Raw genomic sequence first — 12,994 nt, forward strand, 5'->3', positions numbered from 1 at the left:
GACCGATCTCTAGTCAACCCTCTAGATCCTGATGAAATTCCTTTCCTTTCGGTTGACTGTCTGCGTGGTGACGCCTTGTAAAGTTGATTGATTGGTTTGACTTTGAAGCTTGCGACATAGCATTCATGAGCTATCTTTTGATCCACATGAACGGTAACTATATCTCCTACTGTCAAGGGAAGATTCATGGCAAGGAGTGATGTGGACATTATTGCTTTAAAGCGATTAAAGGACTACCGATCGAACAATATATTATAGGAGGTATTCGCATTCACCACCTTTTCCGAATGTGGTGTACAAGTCGATGTAACCCGTGTGTCCACTTGCTCTCCTGAAAAACCTACAATATGGTTGTCATAAGGCTGGATTTCTGACTTTGGAATCCTCAGTACAAAATGTCAATTGAGCTGCCTTGATCTACCAAAACCTTGGTGATGGCAAATTTATCGATTTCTATAGCGATGACCGTGGGGTCGTCCTGGACTAGATCAATAACTGTAAAATCATCATCTATAAAAAGAATTAGGGGGATTCTCGGTCGATGTTTGGTAGTTGTTGAGTGGACCGATTGAATAGCCCAAAGGGGCTTCTTACGAGCAGAACTAGAACAATAATTGATTTAACTACCAACTTTAAAATCTAAATAATTGATAGTTAAAACTTTGCTACCATTTAATTTAAAAACTATTTATCAATAATAAAAACTAATTTAGATACCCAATAATTTTTTTAGTCTTTAAAATAGTTAATATAACAACTATAATATTTTTTTAGTCTTTAAAATAATATATAATATAGTTAATATAACAACTAATTATTTTTTTCTTTAAAATTAGTTTTATTTAATAAATTTTTTTAGTATTAGTAAATCAGTAAAACTCCCAATAAAATTTATGATCACATATATTATTTTATTTTAATAATAAATGAAGTAAAAATACATTATATTATATATATATATATATATAATTTGTTATTTTCTTAGTAAATTTCTCAACCAAAATTTTGTAAACAAACTCATTTTAATAGCTGTAACGTCACTATAGGATCTTGTCTTTGAGTGACATCTATGACAGGTTGTAGCAAAATCTATAATTTGAACATAACATGAATAAAGGTGCTGAAGAATGAAGATGATGCAACAAGAGAAGAGTGTATGAGTCAAAGCAATAAAGGTTGGCTATGGTGAAATCTTGGAAGCCCAACTTTGTGGCCTAAGGCTTTGATATCTTCTTGCACTTGTGATCTGAACTCATTGTAAGTAAAGGGTTTGTACTTCGAGCTTTCAATCACAACTTCTTCACCAGGGAACACAAAGTAGCACAGTGAAATCCTCTCTTTATGCTTGTTTATGCTCACTCTGTGCATCACACTCTTGTATCTGTCGTTGCTAATTGCCTAAACCAAACCAAAACACAACCAAAATACATAGTATATTTCAGTGTACTTCTTTTATGGACCTATGTTAGTAGTTAATAACTATAGAAGCATAAGAGTAAAAACAGAATATGCACCTGCATCATGTCTCCAAGGTTGACAATTAAAGTGTTGGGAATGGGTTTTACATTGAGCCATTTATGATGTTTGAGCAGCTGAAGTCCACCAACTTCATCACCTTGGTTCAGTATGGACATGACTGAGCTATCTGTATGAGCCTCCATGCCCAAACCAACATTTGTATCAGGGCAATTCGGGTACCGATACACACGCACCATTCCACTCTTTTCTGCTATGTATTCCTTTGACCTTTTTATATTCAACTCAAGGTTCTTCGCCATAGCTTCAAATAATCTTATGCCAATTCTCGACAAATGTTTTTCATACTCCATTAGCAGAACTCTTGCAAACACAAACACATAACATACACATGCATCTTCTTGGTTAACTCACCACAATTTGTAAAAAAACATAATTCACCCACAAAACTATGCATATAAGATTTCAATCATGTCCTTAATAGATCCATGTAGTATCACGCACATACACAAGAAATGATAAGTTTTTCGAAATGTAAGACCAAATGATTTATTTATTTAATTATGTAACTCCGTAAATTTATAGAATAGTTATCTAGTAAAAAGTACTAAATTAAACATATAAGAATGTTCAATTTTATATTGATATATGTAAATTGATATCATATGTATATATTACATCGAATATAATTAAATAGTTATATGATATAAATTATAATAAAACTATAGTGCAAAAATTTAACTAAATTTGTTATTCTAAAATGTTATTACTAGTGCAGGATTTGTGATTGGATGTACCCATTTAAACTTGTACTTGCATAAACACATTTAAAAAAAATCGTGATATATTTAAAGTCAAGATGATAGAATCCTTACAACTCAATCTGTCCCTAATTTTAATTTAGTTAATAACAATTTTATGACATTTCTAAATAAATATTATATATATAACAAGATTCGACCTTATCCTATCCTTTTGATATAGCTAATAAAAAAGAAGTGAATCACCAAATCAATTGATCTCTCTCCTCTGATTGTTTGCCTCTCATAATTTATTACCTGTGGACCAATTAAATCACCAACTTCTCTCTACACATGCCATCACTCCCATATTTTTGACTAAGCACGATAAACAATTATTTCAGAAGAAACTTTAGGTGCAAAAATATTAAATATCTTTTGGGTTGTTTTTAAGTAAAATTAAAATTTTACTATATGGTAATATGTTCGTTTTCAACGTATAATTTTATTTTCATAAATTACTGAAAAAAAACTTCACAATTCTAATTAAAAAACACGTAAGAAAGTAGGTTCAATTGCAAATACAAGAACACATGTGGTCTTCAATTTGTTCATATTTTTCCTAACTTTGATGGTCTTGAACATCTAATTAAGGAAATTATACGTTAAACATGAGCATCAAATCTGATAATCGTCCTCCACGAAATTCCACAGTCCAAGTGGTAGAAGCACCCGTTCATGCAGTCCATCAAGTGTCATAATCTCGAAAAGGTGACGGGCACCCCACAACCAAAATCATGATCCCTATGTGTTTTCAAATACTGAATTATATTTTAATAATATCTCCGTATTATAACAGTACATTTAGAATGTTTAATATAAAATCTTTTATAACTTCAATGAATAAGATTGTGTCTGCTTTGTGATTAAACAAAGTATATATATATATATATATATATATACACCTTCTTTTAATTTAATAATAATTATGAAGATAAAAGAGAAGATTATATGTAAAAGATTTAAAAAAATGAAATTTTTGAAGGCACATGCATACATATACACAACACAGCACAGAGCACAAGACAGAAAGACCAAAAGATAGACCCGAGGGCCTGCCAGAAAGAAACAAAAACCAATAAACTAAAAGGCGTAGAGAAAGATCGAAGAAGACAAATGATAATAATGCAAGTTGTTGGCGATATTGTTCTAACCTTACGGACTCGAGTGTGGGAAGTTGAGGGTTGAAGTGGGAGAGTTGACTCAACGGCACATCAAACCCTTCAACCCAATTCATGTTTTGGGGGCTTTTTGTTAGGGCTGTCCCTGATGGTGTTAGGGCAGGGGTGCCCCAAAAGTATGTCACAGGGCTCCCACTGCATGCACCTTCTTTTGCCTCAAAGGACAGACCGAACAGTTCCTTCGCTACCTCTTGCAGCTCCTTCAAAAGGGTCAACGGAACACCATGGTTGACCAGACGGAACAAACCCCAGTTCTTGCAAGCTTCTTCCAACTTCTCATGCTGTAAGCACTCGAGATCTATGATGGGCACAGGATCCGGCTCCTGAAACTCTTCATTCGGATCGAGGTTAGGCGGTGGTGGTGGATGTTGCTGCTGGTCTAGGTGGCGGAGAACGGGAGGGTAGGACTCCATGTTGTTCATGCTGTTGTTGTTCTTGTTCTTGGAGAGCTTGGATATATACAAATCTACCATATGTGGTGTGGTGTTCTTTAATAGTAAGGTTGAGAAATGAAAATAGGTTGGGAATGCATGCTGTGATTCAAACGTGGATGGATGAGATTGGTGATTACATATATAGAACTCGCAAAACGGTTCGGTTCAGCTTCTTACAATTGTTCAAATGAAAAAATATATATGAATAAAATAATGTTACTTTAAGTTTTAAAAATTTATAATTACTGTTTAATAATAGAACAAACGGACCAAAAATTATTCAATAGGTCAAAAAATTTACGATCTAAAGCTTAATTACTTTTGGGACTGTTCGAGTCAATCTATCCAACTAGACTCCTTTTTTCTCACCTTTATGTATGCACTCAAATCATGCAATATGATAGAGGGCCATGATACAGAAATGATAGTATAGTGCTTAGTTGTTTAACCTACACTTTTTTGTATTTTATATTTTATTTGTTGAAAAAAGTGGTACAGTGCAAATGAAATATTGAGGTTCTAAACATAAAATTCCTTTCACTATACCTTTAGATATAACCTTTATACATGTAGCACCAGCTCCCTCTTGTAAATTGCTCTGTAGGAGGAGGTTTTTCTGCTTTTTACTGGGTTTTTTTCTGGTTTTTTTGGAATTATGTGTGCTGATGCAGCAGGCGTAATGTCATTGGCACTGCCGTAGAAATTGTGTTTATTGGTGAAACTGTTATATTTAATGTTCACTAGTATAGGTCTAGACTAGCATAGGTTATCTAGTTATGGAAGACTAGACAATCCAATTATTTAATCTGTATAAAAAATATATAGGTGAAAAGTTGTGCAGAGGATGATTGAATTAAGATGAAGAAAACAAAAGTGATACCTGGAAAATAGAAATGATGAAGAGTGTTTTGTTTGGAGTAGAAAAACTTATGTGATTCTAGAGGATTCTGCAAGGATTGGTTAGGGGACCAAAACTACGTGCAAATTGACTAGTGTCCATGAGACCCCTTGTGCAAAGGTCCAAACAAAAGGGGAGTTGTCCAGTGTTGGGACCACTTACGCAGCATGGATTGGTCCCCCTGCACTCCCTACCGTATTCCAAAGGGATGGTAAACAGATGACCAAATCAGATGCTATATCATGTGTATATGTGTCACCACCGACCCATGTGTTTGGATTTCACTCCAACATCCACCTTCTTAGTTAAGATGCATATCACTTTTTCAAATCATTTTCAGTAATTTTGTATGAAGGAAATTGGAAAGAGTTTTTGTGTTTATTTCACCAATCCATTTGTTGACAAGTAACATGTCACTAGTTCTAAGATGAAGTGAGATAAGATTTCTGAAGTAATGTTTTATATTTGGATCTATTTTGAATGAACTGTCAGCTGCTGCTATGTGCACTTCATCAAAATTAACTTCTATAGTGGGACCATTTATACGTAACATCTAGATTGGTCTCCTGACCCTTCTTCTCTTCCAAGGAGTTCAAAATTCGAAAGGGATGGTGAAGAAATAAACAAATCAGATGCTATATATCATATCAATGCCGCCCCATGTCATGTGTTTAGACAATGCATGCACCTTCTTAGTTAAGACCTACATCGTTATTTTCAAGAAAAAGTTACTGTCAAATTACCTCTTCAAAAAGTGGGGTGAGTTCACATTTGTTGACCCCCAAAAATGCCCCAAAAATACATGCCAGTGTACTGCATGGCATTAATGTTGTTTGTCTGTTTAATTTAATTCAGTGCTTTTTCTGTTTTTGACTTTTATCTCTGTAAAAAGTACACATGCTTTTTCATTTTTATGCCAGAAACAATGTTAAAAGTTGATGAAACTAACCTCGGGGAATCTTGCAGCTTTCTTAGGGCTTTGGTCCCAATCCAATGAGATCAAAGACTCAACTGTGATGTTTCATGCACTTTTGGGTCTGATGCATACTTATGCATAACAATATAGAGTGGCTATTATTAATAGATTTATGATAGTTTTTAATATTGTTCTGAAATATGATTTTTGCCTTAATTCTTTTGTTTAGATTTTATATCTAAAATTAATGCTAGACTTTTTTTTTCTAAACGATGGTCTTTGGTCTTTGACTCCTGAGTGGTTACACTGTTGGTGCACTTTTGGTCTGATCCATTCTGGTATATATGGGGTCTCTTTGGTGTTCCATTGATTCATTGTTCCTGTGGAACCTAGACCTGGCTATGTTTTATTGCTTCTACTATTGGTTTTGGGTAAGGGGACAATGAAAAGGTGTTTATACAGTTACCATTGAAAATGACAAAAGATACCAAACAACGCCTGGATCAATGAATAAGAGTTATTTTATATTGTTTGGTAATTAGTTTTATGTTCAAGTTTTATATAAGCACTTGTATTAAATATTAAGATAAAGAACTTAATCATTAAAATAGTTTTATATTTGAATAATATTGTCTTCCTTAAATAACATATAATCTATATAAAAAAAAAAATCTGGTTGCATTAATGCACATTTGTTCAAGCTGCATGTAAGATATATGATGCTGGACTTAGGAAGTTGAGAATTGAAAAAATTAAGAAATTGTGAATTGGTGAAAGGCTTAATTAAGCATACATAAATTTGCATATTTTTAATGGACTCTCTATTTAATGTGTAGATTCAATATTTAAAAAATTTATAACTTTTAAGTAAGGTTGGATTATTTTATTTATCGATGGATTAAGTAAGTAATGATGATTATCTTTTTTCATCATCTTACTTGTTTCAAGATCTTATTAAATATGATGTTTTGTTATTAATATTTAATATTTTGTTTAATTTAAAAATAAATATTATTTTATATTAACTATAAAATATCATATTTTTTAATATTTAAAAATAAAAAAGTAAAAATAATTAAAACATGAAAACAATCATATCAGTTAACGAAAAAAATTAAATAATAAATATTTAGTTAAAAAAATTAAATATTCAATAGAAAAAAACATTTATTAAAAAATAAATTAGAAATACTTAAATTTAGGAGAATTTATGAAAGCTTTGAAATTTAATTAAGCATTTTAGAAATTAGTTTTTGTATATTTATTGGTAATAAGTGGCTGTAAACGCTTATCATTATTACCAATGATGAGATGAATGACGATCTATCTATTTCAACTTTTGGGGAGATGACTCTTTTTCAAGTGGAAAGAAAGGAATCAAGCGAACAAATCTCTTTGGGAAGAATAATTTTTTTTTCAGATCTTTGTACTTAAGTTTATTCTTGATTTACAAAAGAATAAATTAAATGTATGAGTATAATGTTCACAATCTAAAATAAAAATGTATATTATAATTCAATGACAAATCATAGGTTTTTATGATATTGATAGGAAATTAGAATTTCTAATACATTATATATATAAAAAATTAATTAAATTTTAACTATTTTTGGATATTTTTAATGGAATTTTTATTAAAAAAATTATAAGTACTTGAAATGTTTATATTTTTTAATTAAATTTCTAATATTTAATTTTGTTGTTAAATAAGGTGATTTGGTTATTACTTTTTCATCACCATCTATTGAGTTTTAATTCTCAATTGGGATTGATGTGATCATTTGATTTGCAATCTTAAATATAATATCAGGAACTTTGATAATAAAAAATAAAATTTTGAAAGTCTAATTATTTTTTTTTCAAAATGTTATTGTATGTCTTTGTAGATTTGATTTTTATTATTATTTAACTTATAAAACTAAACAATATCATTTTTTGAAGATAAATTACAATTCCAAAATTTCATTTTTTTATTGTGAAAATTCGTGATGTTCTCAAGTATAAATTTTTTGAAATAAAACAAAAATAATTATTTAGAAAAACCCAGTTGAAAATATTTAAATTTATAAGAATATTAAATTAATTAAGATTTTTTTAATTTTTAATAGAGCAACATAAGCATTCACAATGAGAACTAATAGTCATATTAACCACAATAATCAAACAATAAAAATTCAATTGAAATATATAAAAAATAATTACTGAATAGAAAAAATAATTTTAATAATAAGAACTTAATTAAAAAAATATCTAGAATTTATAAAAAAAGGTGAACTTTATTAAACGAAAATATTACAGATAATTTTATATTAGATATAATCATCTTTCGCGATTTGAAAAAATACATGAAAGCATTAAAGCAAGGGAAGGTTTGCCAGCTATATATGAGTGATTTTGTAGTAAGAAAGCGAAATAAAAGTGATTTTCCAGGCTTTGTTCTGCAGCCATGAGGGATGACACAAGTCACTTGTTGAATATATTCTTTCTACTTTGAGTTATTGCAGAAAACAGAATAAATTGAAAGCACCTTGAAGTTGAGACAAGATGAATTAAATGCAACCTTATTCTAATCAGACAATATAAGGATAGTTATATTCACTGTTCCATGCCCAGAAAGGATGGTACTATGATCCCTATGGATGTAAAAGGCATAACATGTGTTGGAAAGATGTACCAGAAATTTTGGAATATGTTCCACTAGGTGTGCCTTTGCCTTGGCTGTCACATTTACCCTTCACCTATCATATCATATTCATATTCATACACATTCATTTAGGTTTAGCATTATCAAAAACACACCACTCAAACCACATGCCACTGCTTATTCAACTTCTACTTTTTCTGTTGTTGAAAGAGAGAAAAATAGATGGAAAAATGTGGAAATGTTTTTACTTGAGACAACAGTGACTTTGAATTAGCAAATACTTTTACTTGAAGAGGAAAAGAAAAACAGTTCAAACAACTTGTGTAAGGAGAAGGTGAAAGAAAGGAAGTGAATCAGGGAAATGGTGAAGTTTAATAAAAAAATTGTAGCTGAAAATTATTGTGGTAAGCAGTGTAAGGTAGTGAAAGTCACATGGAAATCACGGGAAGTTCACGTTATTCAGAATGTATGATAGCATGGAATTGATTGGATTAGAAGACCAAATATGACAAACCATGTTATGCATAGTTGATAACTACTACTCAACAAATTGGAATTCATTTTCAACTACTTTTCTCTCTTTCATTTAAATTCGTTTCAATAATTCTTCTAGCTGTTTAGATAATAGGTGCACATTTTGGAGTTTTAGTTTGGGTTCAGTGTTTTTATTTAATGTTTCATAAACATAGGGAAAAAGTCTGTAAAAATGAGACAAAAACTGAAATTCCAAACCAGTCCCATTGTTCATGGATTATATTATTAGATTGATTTTAAGTATGATGGGTCACGAATTTTGTTAAAACATATCGTTTCTATATGAATGTGGGGTCAAATTTTACGTAAATGTGTGTATGGTGAGTTTGGGAGAAATAATTATGCGTATATCTTGTATTCTATAACCTTTTGATAAATTTGTTCTGATGTTAAAGGATATAGATTGATTTTGAAAAAAAAAAACTTACGTTACCTTTTTACTTTAGTTCTCTTATGCTTTATTTGAATTAAAGAGTGAAATTGAGAGAATGTATTTGAGACTATTTGAAGGAAAATTCTGAAAAAAATTATATAAGTGTTTGATTAAGATAAATAGAGTGAAAAATGTAGAAAAAGTTTATGAAAATTTCTCAATGATGAATGTGATTGAAATTGTATTTTTTTAATTGATAAAATGGTAAGTTTACATATTTGTCCTTATATTTAAAAATTGTTGAAAAAATAATTTAATTGATTATTTGTGAAATTATAATTGTTTTGAATTAAAATATTTTTCTGGTATTGTATTAGAGTTAACTTGGGAAAAAAATATAAATGATGTAAAATTTTTCATGCTTACGATTTTCAGAAACTTAATTTAGACAAAAGTTGTAATTGTGATTTTTTTTTTTAATTATAGTTGTATGCAAATAAAAGATTATTTTTGTTACTGTGTTGGGACATTATTTTCGATATTGTATTGAAGCTATAATTTGATATATCAAAAAATATTAATAAAATAAATATTAATGTAGTATATTATAATTTAAAGCAAAATTCATGGATGAAGTTCGTGCATAACAAATATTATAAATGTGCATAGAATTCATGTTATAATTAAGATTTCAGATCTGAAAAGAAAAACACATGTGCATAATAAAAGACAACCAAATTTTTACATAGTTTAGGGGTTTTTAGTCATTATCTTCACAAGCTTTCTCATTCGTCGCTCGAGAGGCAGGCCAAAGAGTTGCTTCACCGCTTAGGATGACCACATAGGAAGTCATAACAGTTATCCAACAAACTTCATCCTATATGCTCATCTCCACTAACATTTCTCAGATATCAGATTCAGAGTACTGGAGAGTCGATGTACGGCGAAGTATGTGCGTGTGTTCATGAAATATGGAGTTTCGTTCTTCTTCTACAACAACATGTCGTCTGTTATATTGCGGATTTTCTTCTGTAGCATTAGTCACTTGTTGTGATGACAAAGCGACAACCTCAGATGAAATGGCTTGTCGCTCAGCATATGACATAACCTATTTGACTAATCACTACCTCTCTCAAGGATATCAGTTAATCCTTCAAATCTTGTATTAAGCCTTTCGAATTGCATATCAATGACATCCACCATGGGGCTTTTCTTTTTGATCCCCTAGAAGAAGAAGTACCACCTGATGGTTGGGATGACTGAGGTGGCATCGATTGGGGTGTCAGATTAGGGCCAAGACTATATGAATCGACATTAAGGTCAGCTGAGCGAGGAGCTTCACATTAGGTCACATCAATATCTGATTCCTCTGAGATGTAGTCCATATTGTGATCGTTAAGATCTAAATTAAAATGATGAGACTAAGTTCGAGTTGATGATTGTAGTGCTATTCTCCCACCATGGTCGTTGCCATAATTAATCCCCATAAGTCTTCCATCAAGTTGTATTGTCTGATGGGTTTAATGTGTCACATTGCAGTTGTGGATTTTGCCTGTTCATTAATGAAAAGAAATACTGAAAAAAAATACATTGATATTCATAATTAATGTATACAATAAGTCAACATCATCAATATGTTACCTTTACAACACATCTCACTTCATCCTCAACCTACAAAATTTTCGAGCTTTGATTCTAAGTGAAACCACTCAGTCCACTAAATAGGTCATGAATCTCACACCATATGTCCTAAAGGCTTTTCTGCCTATTCTTCACATATTTTTTGTAATCCCTACCAATCCACTTTGATGTAGGGATTTAACGATGTTTGTATAACCCTGGGTTGTCCAACTACCGTCAATGCGATTACCCATAAATGTCTCATCGATCATGCAATTCAGCAGTCGAAAATCCATGTCGGTAGTCCATTTTTTATGTTCACGAATAACTGCAGATGACTCTGAAGCAATACCCTTCCCGCGATACATGATAAAACCTAATAAAAAAGATTGAACTTTTGTAATAAAATAAATAGTTTTATACGTAAATATTAATAAAGGAATGTCAACATTAAACCATGAAATTGTTCTTACAACAATATAAATATAAGTTAACGGTTGTTACATAAAATTAATTATTGCAATAATCTGTCCACATTTCATTTGCTATAGTATCCCTAATTTGTGACCTGAGCCTATAGTAATCTTCACGAGTTTGTGAGTGTGACACATCTATATCTCCTTGCATCAAGTCACGATCAACTTCTTCCAGTAAAGACTCATCATTATCCACCCCGCAAAGAAAGTTATGAAGAATACAACATGCTAAAATAATATCGGTCATAGTGTCCACAAAGTAATGAGACTCTGTTCCACTAGCTATAATTGACAATCGGTTTTTAGGACACCAAATGTTCTTTCGATAACATTTCAAAGTGAGGAATGACGATGATTAAACAACTCGTGCGCATTTTGTGGAACTCTTCGGGGATACTCTTTTAAATGGTATTGAACTCTGCGATATGGAGTTATAACTTGGGCTTTAAGCATAAAACCAGCATTGCCAAGGTAGTATTTGCCTACAACCATCCATTATAACTTATTACTTATAAGTAATGTCACCAAATGAATATTTATTGCACTTGTAACGGAGCACTGAACTAACTTTCTAGAATGCCTAATGGATCCTCTCGTACAAATGCATCCTTCAATCTCCTAGAATCAAAGGTTGTTCCTTCCCACCCGACAAGAACATATGTGAATTTCATGTCAAAATCACAAGTAACAAATACGTTTTGAGTTGGCCAATATTTGCTTCCACGAAAACGAGGTGCATAAGCTCGTGGGACTTCAACACAGACATGTGTGTCGTCTATGGCACATAAACAATCCTAATACGCAACAAATCCACATTTATAAATAACTTCAATTGCATAAAACATCAATTAAATATTTAAGTATTGTTTCTCATATTCATACCTTAAAGTATGAAAAAACAACAACTATTTTTTAAGATATGAAATTCAACCTCGGTCCCAAATGGTTTAATTAAGAACTCTTCATGCAACATCAACATTGCCTTCAAAACATTATGAAAGTGATGAGATACCATTTCTCGAATCGATGAAAGAAGAATGAAACACTTCGATTCTTGACATTATGACCAATGATGTGTAAAAATTTAGCCACTTGTTCTTCAACTGTAGATCGAAATGCATCTTTAACCATCTCTTAGTCGTTGACATAAATTAATAAATATTTCTGGATCCATACGAATAATGTTACGACATCTTTCATATGGACCAAATACGACATCAATTCGTGTCGACGACGCTCTTTGGTGGAACCAACTCCAGCATAGCATTATTGGTCTCCGTTAATAAACACAACACATATCCAATAATGCAAAGGATTGTCATTGTTGCTACTTGCGTTTGCAAATTTATTTACTCTTGTATTTATAAAATTAGTGTGAAATCAACATCAACAACATTGATAACATGAAAACTTTTATATATATATATAAATAAATAAAAAAAATGAATGATTATCATTATTCATGGTCACAAAATCTTCACAGTACATAAAATAAAAAATTAAATTATATAATTAATTTATAAGATCTTAATGTAAAATTATTGTGGAGTTTAAATTGTGCTTTCTTCACTTCTTTTTTCTTACTTCATTTAAAAAAAAATATTATATGTAAAGTAGTATTTTCATACTTATAATTAATTTA

The 12,994-nt window shown here is 31.0% G+C and overlaps 1 protein-coding gene across 1 annotated transcript; it reads right to left on the minus strand.

The window, feature by feature from the left end:
* Window positions 1–1,003: 1,003 nt before the first annotated feature.
* LOC137811563 (gibberellin 2-beta-dioxygenase 8) lies at window positions 1,004–4,120 on the minus strand. Its single transcript, XM_068613348.1, has 3 exons — window positions 3,431–4,120; window positions 1,515–1,839; window positions 1,004–1,398 (listed from the first exon to the last, which is right to left on the minus strand). Exons 1-3 carry the CDS (start codon window positions 3,928–3,930, stop codon window positions 1,162–1,164), a joined length of 1,062 nt encoding a protein of 353 aa, XP_068469449.1. The 5' UTR covers window positions 3,931–4,120; the 3' UTR covers window positions 1,004–1,161.
* Window positions 4,121–12,994: the final 8,874 nt, after the last annotated feature.

The sequence above is a fragment of the Phaseolus vulgaris genome, chromosome 2, assembly GCF_051622355.1.
Source record: "Phaseolus vulgaris cultivar YP4 chromosome 2, ASM5162235v1, whole genome shotgun sequence".
Taxonomy (NCBI): Eukaryota; Viridiplantae; Streptophyta; class Magnoliopsida; order Fabales; family Fabaceae; genus Phaseolus; species Phaseolus vulgaris.